The 14712-nt window shown below is 37.5% G+C and overlaps 2 protein-coding genes across 2 annotated transcripts in view; one reads left to right on the top strand and one right to left on the bottom strand.

Moving 5' to 3' along the window:
• Positions 1–3714, top strand: part of LOC119833996 (organic cation transporter protein-like) — a 20404-nt gene extending 16690 nt beyond the window's left edge. The window contains exons 5-11 of the mRNA XM_038358265.1: positions 10–110; positions 340–488; positions 1071–1225; positions 1498–1860; positions 1983–2100; positions 2414–2595; positions 2885–3714. Of these exons, the coding sequence (XP_038214193.1) occupies positions 10–110; positions 340–488; positions 1071–1225; positions 1498–1860; positions 1983–2100; positions 2414–2595; positions 2885–3112 (1296 nt within the window). The 3' untranslated portion in view covers positions 3113–3714. The remainder of the gene's footprint in view (positions 1–9; positions 111–339; positions 489–1070; positions 1226–1497; positions 1861–1982; positions 2101–2413; positions 2596–2884) is intronic.
• Positions 3715–6518: 2804 nt separating this feature from the next.
• Positions 6519–10643, bottom strand: LOC119834100 (organic cation transporter protein-like). Its single transcript, XM_038358386.1, has 7 exons — positions 10441–10643; positions 9993–10230; positions 9534–9789; positions 9056–9384; positions 8553–8847; positions 7690–7871; positions 6519–7026 (listed from the first exon to the last, which is right to left on the bottom strand). The coding sequence occupies exons 1-7, from the start codon at positions 10641–10643 to the stop codon at positions 6883–6885; spliced, it is 1647 nt and encodes a 548-aa protein (XP_038214314.1). The 3' UTR covers positions 6519–6882.
• Positions 10644–14712: the final 4069 nt, after the last annotated feature.

Below are 14712 nucleotides of genomic sequence, written 5' to 3'. Positions count from 1 at the left end.
AATTTCCAGTTCGACTTGGGCTGCCAGCCGTGGAAGGCTACGCTCATAGGCACGGTGCATAACCTGGGACTGGTGTTCTCTTTCATACTGTCCGGGTTTATCTCGGATCGGTGAGTTTCATATAACAAACTAGCTGTTGTCTTAATATCTTAATATGTTTTTATGGTACAACCTTTGATATATCTTTTTATCCCCTTTGGGGGTCGAATTTATCAAAATCCTTTCTTAGCGGATGCCTACATCATAACATCTATCTGCATGCCAAATTTCAGCCCGATTCTATTCATCCATTATAATCAAAAAGCATATTATACTAAAATTACAAATGAACCCTTACAGATACGGTCGCAAAGTGGTTATAGTAGCTACTCCATTAGTAGTGGGTGTGGCCGGGCTACTGAAGTCGTTCGCGGCGGACTACTGGACGCTAGTCGCGTTAGAGTTCCTGGAGACAGCACTGGGCTATGGCAACGCGTCTATGGTACTCTGTGAGTATAACACATTACGTCCTTCATCACCAGTACATGATAAATTATACAATGCACATACAATAACAAGCATTACACTTGACTCAATATACAGTAAATATGGCATAATACACAATTCTAGTCATTATTGAGAAAAAGACCATAAAATTTATAAGAAAATACAGAACAACTGAACAAAAAATAAAGGAAAACGGGTTTTAACTCTAACATAGGTATATAATCAATTGTGTATGCTATAACTATAAAACCTGAACATTTCCGAACTATACCCACCTTGAAACGTTCTCGTGAAGAGGTTATTTTATGTCATAGTTGGCAATGGAGCTAGTGGGTTGCCTGGTAGTAAGCGCTATCACCATCCATGTACACTTGGAAAGGCGTAAGGTGAATTGTAGTCCTTACTCTTTTACAAATGGATTGCCAACTTTAAACTGGAAAGGAATTAAGAAAGTTACGACGAGAGGAATAAAGGCAAGGACTAGGAAGGATAAGGGCTTCCTGCTCTCCCACTCACTGAACACAGTAGGACGTTACTACTGCCGTAGCAACGAATATCAACCGTAACTGTTGTGTGTGCGTCAGCGCTGGAGGCGGTGAGCCACTCGCAGCGCGTGGTGTTCGCGTGCCTGTCGGACACGCTGGCGAGCGCGGGCGGCGCGTGCTTCGGCCTGCTCGCCTGGCGCGTGCCCTACTGGCGCCACCTCATGCGCGCCATCTACGCGCCGCTGCTCGTTGTGGTGCGACACTCACTGCTTCCATTATGTTATACACTTAAATATGAATTTATCGGACACTGCTACTTGATTATTTTACTTTAAATGTAGGACAGTAGTTAGGCAGCTAATGAATTATAATTCTATTAAATTGCTTTATTGTACTAGATGGAAAAAGATTCTTTAAAAGAGTAACTGTAGATTTTTATTGCCTGATTTTGATTTTGAGTTGAGCTTGCTCGAGTTGAGCCGAGTCGAGCGGGTCCATTACAAGCCGTGCACCCGTGTCCGCGCAGGTGGTGTACATCTTCGCAGTGGACGAGGGCGTGCGGTGGCTGGTGGCGCGCGGGCGGCGCGCGGAGGCGGCGCGCGTGCTGCGCAAGGTGGCCAAGGTCAACAACGTGACGCTGAGCGCGCCCGCGCGGGACTCGCTGGCGCGCATCGCCGCCGCGGATGACGCGTGCACGCCGCCCCCGCCGCCCGCCCCCCGCGCGTGCGGCGTGCGCGCGGCGCTGCGCTCCCGCGCGCTGTGCGCCCGCGCCGCGCTGCTCGCCGCCAGCTTCGTGTGCTGCTCCTTCGTGTTCAGCGGCGCCATACTCAACTCCGTCACCATCTCCTCCACCAAGTACCTCAACTTCTCCATCATGATGCTGGTGCAGGTGAGGCCCGCTCGCCCTACGCGGGACTATACCGCTACACCAGTCGCAGCAACCGATACTCACCTTTGTACTTTTAAATTCCAGTCTATTTTCTTAATAAATAACCAAGCAACGCGTCGCAGGTGCCGACACGGCTGGTGACGGCGCTCACTCTGACGCGCTTCGGCCGCAAGCTGCCGATCTGCATCGCGTACTGCTTCTGCGCTGTGTTCTTCATGGCCTCCGCTTTTGTGCCTAAATGTGAGTTTGTTAATAAACTCTGATCCTTTTCTATTGCAACAATAATTAATGTAATTAAAAATGTTTTTTTTAATTCATCTTCAGCTTTATAGTATTAGATGCAATTTATAAATATTTCCTAAATTAAAAAAAAAATAATATGAGGTGGTATTCGATCCGAGATGTAGCTATTTCAGAATTTTAAAATAGCACCATAAAAATTGCGTTACTAGTTGTTACTAATTCTATAATTCAAAGTTTTATAAGCTAATATCATGAAGCGTCTCGTGTGATTGTATAATCAACGCTATAATGATGTTTGCGCATGTCGCAGCGCTGTGGTGGGCGACGCTGGCGCTGTACATGGCGGGCAAGATGTGCAGCAGCTACGGCATCTACTCGATGCACGTGCTCGCGCTCGAGCTGTTCCCGACGCGCGCGCGCAACTCGCTCACCAACCTCGCCAACACCGTCGGCCGCCTCGGCTCCGTGCTCGCGCCGCAGACGCCGCTGCTGGTGAGCTCGCATACGCACGCACGCAAACACACACACACACACACACACATTAGTGTTCAGAGTAATTAAGGTTAGCTTTTTTAATCAAATTCATTTATTTGTTGCTTTAACATGTACATTAGATCTTATAAATATACTTCAATGTACTTCTGCATAATATTTATACGATCTAATGTACAGGAGAATACTGATTCGTGTATACATATTTGTGTATTTATTGTTTGTAAATGACTGTGTTTCCACCAACTTATACATACGCCCTCCTTAATTATGGTGTATGGTGCGGCAGGAGAGCTACCTGCCGGGGCTGGCGAGCATGACGTTCTCGCTGGCGGCGCTGGGCCCCGCGCTGCTGGCGCTGGCGCTGCCCGACCCCGCGCGCGCCGCGCTGCCCGACCGCCTCGACGACGCCGAGCGCCTCGCCGCGCCCGCCCCGCAGCCCGCCGCGCAGCTCGCCCCGCAGCCCGATACGCAGCCCCACCCGCCCAGCCACGAGACCGTCAAGGAGCGCTTGTGAGCTTGTGAGAGGGGCAGGGAATAGTGAACACTTCTCCGTGCTCAAGTGATTGGTGAAAGGATTCAGGTTGAGGCGAGACTGCCGAGAACCACTTGTGAAGGGGGGAAGGGGTAGTGAATATTGAACATTTTACTATTCTTATTGATTGGCAAATAAGTAAATAATTAATGCGCGATCTGCATCTCCCCAGTATCGTATTCTCGCTCGCGCGATGCGGCGGCTCTTTCATTCACAGCTGCATTACTGATGAAGTTTTAGATGACGAACTACTTGACAGGAAGAATATTGTTACTCTGGAGACCGTGAAGGAAAGTCTCATTAAATGGTATGGCGGAAGGGAGAAGTGACGAAAATCATAGTTTGATGTATCAACAGTAATGATGTGAAATTTTAAAGAACAGAAAAAATTCATCACGAAGCGGAATTCGAGCCCGCGTCATTTTTCCAAAAGGTAGCAATACCTAGCCTCTCGTCCAGCCGTTGTCCCACCTCAGCAATGATGGTTAAGTTAGTAAACTATAGTGGCACGCACTAGTAACTAGTAAGCAGCTTGAGCGCGTTACGATACTGGTTAAGCTCACAGACACTGTAAGAATGGATGGGAAAAAGGGGGTTGCTATGGAAACCGCGATGGAGACGTTATGATGGATACAAAGTGGTGAAGTGAATCAAATTAAGTGTAAATGAAACATACCAAGATGTATAAATAAATCTTTGATGATGTTGAAACTTACTGTGATAGTAATAGATCGATGTAAAAGAAATAGTTACTAACGAATCCAAAAAGTTATAATCTGGTCGGGAAATTTTGGTGTTGAAATAACTGAAATGAAAGTATCGAAAATACGTGATATAGTGTATAAATGACGAAGACAAGCTCGGTGATGTAAAACGATTCGATGGTATAAAAATAAGTTGCTACCTTACAACTTGAATACAAATTAAGTGATTGAATTAAAAGTCTGATGATAAAGTTCAAATAAACCGATATAATTAACCAATTGAAGGGGCATATAATAATGCTCATGAAATTCCATGTAAAGAAATTGTCAAAGACCGGTTATGAAACGCGGTAGTATTAAGATTAGAAATCTCGTAAAAACCCGTTTTATAAATCTACGACATAGGATATATCTAAGGTGCTAAAGTGACTGTGATAGCGATAGCAACTAATAGAGAGTAATGATTAAATTCTTAAAAGACTCAGATAAATAAATAGAAATTAAATTCATCAAATTGAAATGGAAGAATAATGTATAATGATGTTGTGTATATAATGTTTTACAGTTATGTGTTAATGGTGAACTATAATAGATTATAGCAACTGTGACATAGATGACTTTTTAACTGATTTTAAACGCGATTTATTCATTATATTATTAACCCGACGTTTCGAACACTTTACAGCGAGCGTGGTCACGGGGAGACTAAGATGTTACATGTTTTGAAGGTCATACAAAAATTCATTTTTATGAACTACCTCCACCTATTTCTCCGCAGTTGGTATGGTGAGTATGTTTCCGGATTTTGGCAGCAGGGATAAATAATATAATGAATGAAATGAAATTGTGGGGACAGTGATAAAACATTACATCTTGATATTAACAGCAATGGTAAACTGTATTATATTGTATATAAAAGTTGTAAAAAGAAATGTGTAATTAGTAGCTGACATTCTCATTTGATACAATTATGTTATTATGAATGTGGTGTTTGATCAATAGAACGAAATAAATATTGGTTTTGATTAAGAGAAAAATTTGAATGAAAATATTGCTTTAAAAAATGAAAGCATGGTATTCAAATTTATATAATAAGGATTTTACATTGTACAGTTGGTATTGTCGGTTTTCTTCAGTTGCATAATAATTGTAAATATACATATTAAGGCTTAGTGGTGTTGTAAACATATTTACTGGTAATAGTATTAATGTATCATTCTCAAGATTAAATAAATCTTCTCTGTAAAAAGGTCATTCATGTAAAACCTAGACATCTTGCTGTAGATTAAAAGTCGCCTAGTCCTACATAGTAGACGGATCTCTGCAACAAATGCGAAATATACCTTCCCGAGTAAAGCGGCTCGACGGAAAACAGTGGGGTTTTTGTCGGCAGGAATCCGACATAACCCATGGCTCCTTCCCCGGAGGCCATGGGTATCTATGCAAGATTTCCCCGCGATAAAAAAGGTATGAATTTAACAATGTCTGTTTATACAAAAAAATGTAACAATTGTTTGTAATTACGAAATTATATTGATTTTTAAATATTATGAATAGTGAAATAATCATTGCAAAACATTGATTTATAACAATGCTATGATTAAGACCTTTTGTATTGTCAACCAGTCCCGGTAATGGCAAATTTCGTTAGAAGTAAACATTATGAACCTAAAAACGTGTTTATAGTGAAATTTTGTTCCTAATTAAATTATTGTATCACTTCTCCTTTTGGAGAATTTTTCCTGGTTTATAATTTAAAAAAAATCTCGCTCAATAAAATTGTCAGAATCTTACGTTTTAACCTTTTTATCTGCATTATAGTTCATAGAAAGAAAGCATAATTATTGAAATAAGACGATAAGTCATAAATTCAAGGACCAATATATTCAAATATAAATTTATATAAATGACAAAAGATTTACGAAACATTTAATTAAAAATTTTACTTCTCCTTCGATCTCGCTCAGGTTTCCTTTTTTATATATTTAATTTTAAGTTTATACATTAGATTCATTCATTGTCAAAAAGAAAAGACGAATACTTTTGTATGTATAACTTTTGCAATATTTTCAAACCAATTATATCGATCTCATACTGTATCTGGATGATTTTATTTCAAACGCTGTTCTGCCTTACTATTATCATTTAGCGGTATGAAAAATATGTTGGCTGATTCTCAGACCTACATAATACAAACGCAAAATTTCATGAGGATCGGTCATCCGTTTCGGAGTAAGTAACAGAGTAAGTAACATTGTGACATGAGATTTTTATACAATACTAACTGCGCCCCGCGGTATCACCCGCGTAAGTTTGTATCCCGTAGGAATATCGGGAGAAAAAGTGGCCTATATGTTATACCAGTTATCCATCTGTCTACGTACCAAATTTCATTGTAATCGGTTCTGTAGTTTTTGCGTAAAAGAGCAACAAACGCACACACATCCTTACAAGCTTTCGCATTTAAAATATTAGTAGGAGGATATATTAAGATGACATTTTCTGTACAATGTATCTAAACTTGATTTGCGATTTAGAAACTACAAAAAAAATCGTTTTGAACATTTGACAACATCAAACAAAAAAAGTGTGAGGTACTTCCAAATAAACATTCTAGCCCCTTTAGATGTAAACGACGACAAACGAATATAAAAAATAAAACAAAAGGTTAAAGAAAATATTTTACTACGCCTTTCCAAATACAATAGACACAATATCTTACATCATGACTGGTTTCACAGCTGTTATATGTGTTCTGTTATAAATTAAAACTCGGTTAAACGTCAGATTAATTTGTGGAAATATGAATGTCAACTTTGCTATGAAAGACACCATCATTAAACATAAACCGAGCCTTAGTAAAATTTGATGTCCATACAATTCCATGGACCTGCATCAGTTGGTCAACTGTCTATCTACTGCACAATACTCCAATCATTTAATATTTCCTTCTTCTCTTTAATGAAATAAATTATTGCCTTAACTTAAGTATTTACACTGTCTCTCACACACACTCCTCACAGAGGATGCACTGTCGAGAGAGCTAGATCACTTGCGTCCGAGGGCCTCCGCCTCTGCGAGGGTGTCCGGCATCTTGGTGCCCAGAGTCTCCGGCTGAGTGAGCACCAGTATACCGGAGATGATGGCCATACCTCCAAACATCATGGAGGGAATACCGTGCCAGTAGTCCATCTATGAGACAATATTTAGTATCTTTAGCAGCTTTGAAACAACCAAACATCAATAATTACTAAGTTTTGTAATTTTTAAACAACCTCAACAGCAGTATATTATGATAGTTTGTTTTATCTAGAGAAACCAGTAACCCATTTTCCGTAGTTGGAGGAAGCCCGGCTGCTTGTTTAATTCGTGTAAGTAGGTTTAAAAAGAATGTAATATTGTGATATAGTTGGCGTGTGTATATTCTTGTAATTTGCGTCAACAGGGCGCAATTTATAACACATGCACATCAGAAAAAGATGTGAAAATTTGAAATTACTTAAAAAACCTGAGATTGTTTCATTTTGTTGTTATTTTTACCTTTTTTCTTTAAATATAATATGTGCTTGCCTGAGTGCAATACTTAAGAAAAAAATTATGAAAATGTTGAGTGAATCGGTATCGGGTAGGTTTTTATTAGCAAATGAAGAAGTCATAAATTCGTGGCAATGTATCTTGTATAATATAGTTGAGTTTCATCACAAACTCTATGGAAAGAAAGTTTATGTTTGTCGGATTTAAAAAACGCGTCATTAATATAGCAACACAGCGTCACGTAAAAACCCTAACATTACACAATAAAAAGGGTTTCAATGAAAACCTACTAATCTACCTACTTGGAAATGTGATACTTACAAGTACTGGAGTAAGTGGCGCTGTAATAGATCCAATTCTTCCGATCATAGAGGAGAAAGCGAGCAACGTGTGACGGAACTCGGTCGGATACAGCTCGGATGTGAAGAGGTAGAGAGACGTAAACACGAGGGAAATGCCGAACTTGCCGGCCAAGTACACGATCAGGCGGAGCACGTTCAAATCTGAAATTTGCCGTATTTAAATAAACTGACACATTTATTTATACAACTAAGCTTCTTAGCCTTTCAGTCGTCATAGACAGATTAAGGAATTTAGTTACCATTTACGTAATGGTTAATGGCAATAGTTATTATATGAGAAAATTATAAAAACCGTAACGCACGTAAGCTGTCTGATCGGGAAAAGTATTTGAAGAAAGATTCAACAACTGTTCATTTAAATAATATGAAAGTATAAATATAATTGAGCAAATGAATATTTATCGATATTATCATAGGTATAATACATGGTAATAATCGATTGCCTATCGTATGATTAAATATTAAATAATAATTTATTATCAAACAATGATAGAGTCGGTTATATTTCGATTAAAATTGGTATGCAGTTATGTTGCTGTGGAATTTTCAATTATCGGTATTATATTTTTTCAATGTTAATAAATTAATAAACACGATAAGGATTGTGAATAATTTAGATATGCCATGCGACCTTGTGTCATATCTGAAAGAAACCATCCATTTCACGTTTATGCATCATTATGTTATCGATATTATGATAATTTTAATCCTTCACAACCTTCAATATTTTAACTTAATTTGGAAATAAAAACGTGACACAAAACGTGATTTTTTGTTTTAAAAAGTAAAGGATGAAAATGTCAAAATGAAGTACAATCTTACCAGCAGGAATGAATACGAAGGCAATATTGCAAATTGCGCTGAAGAAGAAACCGCCGGAGAGCGTAGGTTTTCTTCCAATTCTGTCCAAAATGAAGACAGCGGTGTAGAAACCAGGAATTTCGATGGCACAGGTCAATATGTAGTTAAGGTACATGGTGTCGGAGAGGCTAGTAGAGTTGATTGAGAGACCATAGTAGACGAACGTCGTGGTGATCCACCAGATTGGCGTAGTGCACACTCGTCGCAGTAAAATGGGAGACTTGACGATGGTACTCACGAGGCCACGTTGATTTGCCTGAAATTTAATACTGTTTTAGCATACAATTAAACAGTGACTTCATTGAAAAAGAGGACTTAAGATTTATATATACTTTCTATTCAGTAAGACTTAGTAGTTTAACGGCTTTTTTATGGTTTGTATTCACGTTGCCGGTTTGATTTTAAGCGCCAGTATATTTTTATCGATTACAAAATACTGTTTTTATTTCACCACTAAAACTCACCTCTATCGTTTTCTCAGTAACAAGAGGCGGAGTCAGCAATCCCTCCATTGACTTCTCACTTATCTGTTTCTTATTTACTCTTGCAATTTTCTCCAAAATCTGCCTAGCTTCCATAAACCTTTGTTTCGATAAGAGCCATCGTATGCTCTCGGACAGTATCCAGTAATAGGATATGATCAAAAAACAGGGTATATGAAGTGCCATGATCAAGTATCTCCATGGTTGGATGAGCCAGGCGACTCCTCCCAGAATCACTTGGCCTACCGCAAACATGGATGAGGACGTGGCGCTGGCAAGCACTCTATACTTTGGTCCCACAAGTTCAGCAGCTGAAATAATACGCGACTAGTTAGACTTATATCTATTATAAATATAATTTTTTGTATAGTACAAATGTGAATTTATTTATCTTAAAGTTAATTTAGGTTATTTTTGTCGTAGAAAATATAATATGTAACAATAAAGAACAAAATCTCACCGAAAACATATGCAGAACTAAAGGTTCCTGCGCCCAATGTAGTCTGCAAGATTTGCAAAGCCAGGTACATGTTGTAGTTTACAGAGAAGGCTCTGATGAGACCGATGAGAGCCAAGTTGAAGACGCTAATAACTAACGCGACCCTTCGGCCGAATCTATCGGAGATGTAGCCAGTTATAGGGAGAACTAGAAGAGTTCCCACGCTGTTGAGCGTTCCGGCGAGTACTCTTAGCCATTCCTGACAGCCAAGGTCAAACTGAAATAGTTCACAATACATTATAAGAATATCTCTATAGTTATGGTTTGAAAGGCTCCAACATTAACATAAAATGTCCGGACAGACTAGGAAAAGAAATATCAGTGCAAATTATGTTATTCAAACTTTCATAAATGTGTTCCATTTGTAAGCAAGAAATTTTGTCACAGTAATATTAATTGACGATTATTAAAGCAACCTACATCATAAACAACGGAGTTATCTCTCGCATAGACAAAAGCATCACAATCGACAGACACCGACTGATCAAACAGAGTTGCAGGGCAGTAATCCAAGCTGCCATTGACGATGTTATTGCGAGGTCTGAACCGAGAACAGCTGGATAACCCCGAACTAGTTTCTGGGATCGCGTTTGTGATCCAATCAGGTTCAAATGTGTCAACGAGTTTACTGTCTTCTCCACATTCGTTCACGCGACATCTGTAAATATAGAAGCTTCAGTCTACCCAATTCTACATACATATTATGATAGAATTAACATTGTTTGTGAGGCATGCCATGCCGTAGTCATGAAAAGTTTTTGAAACAATTATGAATTAATTTTGATTTTGTAATGAGGAATATGAAAACCTTAAATTCAGCACAATACAATGACAAAATTGCAAATAAAAAAATAAGCAAATTCAATACCTGTGAGGAATGGCAGCCGCTGAGAATATATATTCACTCATAAACGCTGACATGATGATGGGGATAGCGACAAGGATCATGTATCGCAATTGGAAGGGACCAAACTGTCCCAATTCGTTGACCAAAACATCATCAAGGTCAACTCTTTCTGGTTTACTCCCATCATTAACTTCATTTTCCTTTGTTTCTGGCGAAGCTCCCATTCTGTCTTCTCGGAAAACGAAATACCTCGCCCTACTGCGTATTCCGAGCAAGTAATTTGTTCACGCAATTAATAAATTATTATCATCTTATTATCATTGTTAAAATAAGGCTTGGAATTATCAAGAATCATAGGGCTGACAATGTGTACAATTGAAAACATTTTTAATCGGTATATATACAAACAATATATTTGAATTATTATTTTAAAAGTTTTACTCTGTTCTTGCGTATCAAATTAAGAATTTCACATGGTATTTGGTATGCTTGATTAATGTAAAATGTATAAGAATAAAAATAAAATCTTGTTGGTCTTAAAATATCTGTATGAAAGGGCACTTATTAAAAACGTTTAATATTAATTTAATAAAATATCTACATATTTTTTTAGAAGTTATTTTACGGTGCGGCTCGGTTTTTAGGTATTCGATTTTTTAAATGTTTTATTCGATTAAAAAGGTAATAAAATAATTGCTTATTAATTATTAAAAAAATTCTTTTTCAATTCGTTTTGTCTAACCCTATTTTTAATACATTATAATATATAATTTAATCTCTAAGGTTCCTTCAGTCATCACATTTAGTTATTATTATTGTATCACAAGAACGCAACACAATTTTAAGTATAACATTCGCATTATATACAAGAGGTACGTTTTTTAAGATATGCTATTTACAACTTTCCGTAGTCTCTTCATCGTACCGATACGTTTGAGGAGTGAGTCGTTTTTTGATAATATAGTCTTAAATACACAAAAATTGCAAATTTCATGCATCATTAAAAGTTACAAATAAGATATTCTTACAATTACTTAGTGTTTTTTAAGGCATGTTTAATAAAGCAACGGAACCCATATATCGTAAAATTGCTGTATGTAATTGTTCATATTCTGTAAAAGATTGCAATGTTATCTATTGTATTATTGTGTAGTATTTGTTATGTATATTTAATTATTTTTATAATTCTTTAAAACAGGAATTAGATTATAGATAGCAAATCTTATCAATTATCTTATCTATAAGCGCGAGTAGATTTTGGCACCCGTGCGGACCATCAGCTCGTCTTACTGACATCTGTCGAAAAATATTTGATTTTATTATTCAGTTATTCACAGTTGGGCACTAATTGGGTCAGCTTGCACCGGGGAAGCCACCACATCCACAAAGAGTATCGTGCTACTATGTTTCGTTCGGTGAATCAGGGAGCCAGAGTCCCATAATATCTTTCTCTCCTTTCCCAGTTCATTACTTCATTTCCATCGTTAGTCCTTTATCCCTTAAAAAACATCTATATGATCCCGATGGCCGTTGGGGCAAAAAGGTTCTGGAATGGAGACCACGTACTGGCCAACGGAGCGTGGAACGTCGACCCACGAGATAGACAGACAATCTGGTCCGAGTGGCGGATAGCCGCTGGATTCAGGCAGTGACCGGTCGCTGGCAGCACTGGCTCAAGAATTTCCTTAAGGGAGGTCTTTGTCCAGCAGTGGAATGGTCACGGTTGAGATGATTATCTAAATATAAATTCCTTATTTAGCTACTACTGATAACTTCAAAATTGTCTCCGTTCTCAGTGGTTGTTGACCTCGTACACACTCTCAAAATTTAGTTGTACATAACACAGCTACGGCCTACACACTTTATATGGTATTATGGTTGATTAACTAAACATCCTTTATTAAGCAAAAAACTCTAATGCAAATTGATTAAATGTTAATTTATTATATCCGTTACGCTAAAGATTTAATTTTTGACGTGACAACGTCTTAAATTAGGTTGCGGCTCGGAGTCACTCATGAAAAAGTGTAACGCCCGGTAACGTTACGATGAGTCACCGAACTATGATCGGTCCGCCGCGCTTGCAGCACTAGAGAATTAGGCGCATTGAATCGGCGCGTGCTTGTGTCTCTGTCTCTGTCTTTTTAGTAAACAAAATATATTTTCTATAGTTAAAATTTATGCAATTCTTATTTTCATTCAATTCCTTGTTCCTATTGTGCAATTTAATAATATTCATATCAATAAATATTCTACCGAGAAAAAGACGTTGTCACGTAAAATCTTCGCCCGTAAAACCGACTTTACAGGCAACCATTTTTTTTTATAATATTATACAATGAAGTGACTATTTGCTCGTTTTTAGCAGCAGGACTATTAAATTATTAAAATACTAGCTGTGCCCCGCGGTTTCACCCGCGAAGTCCGTATCCGTAGGAATATCGGGATAAAAGTTTCCTATATGGTATTCCAGTTGTCCAGCTGTGTACGTAACAAATGTCATTGCAATCGGTTCAGTAGTTTTTGCGTGAAAGAGCAACAAACACACACATCCTTACAAACTTTCGCATTTATAGTATTTTCTTGTGTTTGATTTTCGCATTAATAATATTGGTAAGATAGGATATAAGTAGGATTTGCAATTTTTATGAAAAATAAAGCGTTAAATAATAAATTGTGAGTGGAACGGCTACAGATCATAATATTTTTTAACTTCCAACTTTTTTAGAACACAGGAAAACTACCACAACCCCACAGAAGACCGGCGTGTAATAGTATTATGCTTCTAAGTTTATCACGGTGATTGCAGGAGCCGGAGACCCGTTTTCTTTTCCTCACTATTCACAAACCAGATATCCTGTTCGATCGTTTCCCGATACGACAATGACGATAATATACGACTAGAAATTTATTGGTACTTTCTTAATCTAAGTAAGTTAAATAAACACTTGTTATATGATGGGCGATATATATTTCTTTATGTCCTAATATGTTGGTGCTTACTCCAAGTTGAAAATGAGGGACGAAACTAAAATGTTTATAAAAAAATTTTTACTCCAATATGCATATACTACGGAATAATAATAACTCACTATTTTCGTAGCCCGAATGAATGCATATAGCTGAATGAATTTCACAAGTCTGATCTAGTTCGTGTTTAAGTACAGACGAATTTATCATTATATGTCAATTAATTTTCAATATATTCTGTTAAAGTATACTCTTCGAAGTTCGATGCTAGCTAGGAAACACTAGGAATGACGTCTGTGGCCATTTTTATTAATATTTTGATAGGATGTTAGGTAATTAAGCTTACAAAGGAAGGCCAAGGAATAACATCCTTACCTTATTAATTCAATCAGTGTTGTTCCCTATTGCTACTACATATTCAATTGCCAAATTGTCTTAAAGTTGTGGCCGATGCCAAGTTTTTACTTTTCAATGTACAAAAGGCGTGGGGTCTGCCAGCCTTCAATGAGTGGAATTTGTTAATTATTTAAGCATTACGATTGCACATATTTGTATAACAATGAAATATTTTATTAAATATAAAAAGGAAATATTTAATGAAACGCACAAAACAACAATACCCTGAGTGTTCATTCTTTTTCCCCCAACTTCCAATTCTTATCAAAACAATTTAAATTGGAGCTCAAAAAGCATTACTTCACGTCTAGACATATTATTGATTAATTTTATCAAAATGAGTAGAGAATAATAAACGATATCTGGAAAACTGGTCACGGGTGTCTTTCATGTAGACTTTAGTAGGAAAATCTAGTTATGAAAATAAGAAAACTGGAGAGTTTCAAGAACCTGTATTTTATTCAATATACGTTCAGTCTTAGTATTCGTTACAATATTATGTACTTTCATGTAATTGTAGCATTTAAGTTACAAATACATAATAAAACGCTTATACGAATCTTATGCAATAAATTGTAATGAATTGAAAGACCAATACAATTTTTGCAAACTGATCTAGACTCAGTGCCTCAGTTTAACTCGGAGGCCAATTTGAGACTATCACACAAATGAGACTTTATCCACACTAGCTGTGACCCGCGGTTGAAACCGCGTAAGTCCGTATCCCGTAGGAATATCGGTATAAAAAGTGCCTGTGTTATTTCAGTTGTCCAGCTATCTACGAAGCGAATAGTATTATTATTCACCAATAGATGTCAGGAAAAAAAAACACGAATAAAACACGAATATGACATTATTTCAGTTGTCCAGCTGTCTACGAAGCAAAATAGTATTACTATTCACCAATAGATGTCAGGGGAAAAAAAA

The sequence above is a fragment of the Zerene cesonia genome, chromosome 18 (genome assembly GCF_012273895.1).
Source record: "Zerene cesonia ecotype Mississippi chromosome 18, Zerene_cesonia_1.1, whole genome shotgun sequence".
Taxonomy (NCBI): Eukaryota; Metazoa; Arthropoda; class Insecta; order Lepidoptera; family Pieridae; genus Zerene; species Zerene cesonia.
Note: the sequence above shows the minus strand (reverse complement) of the source record. Positions and strands in the feature narration are given on the sequence as shown.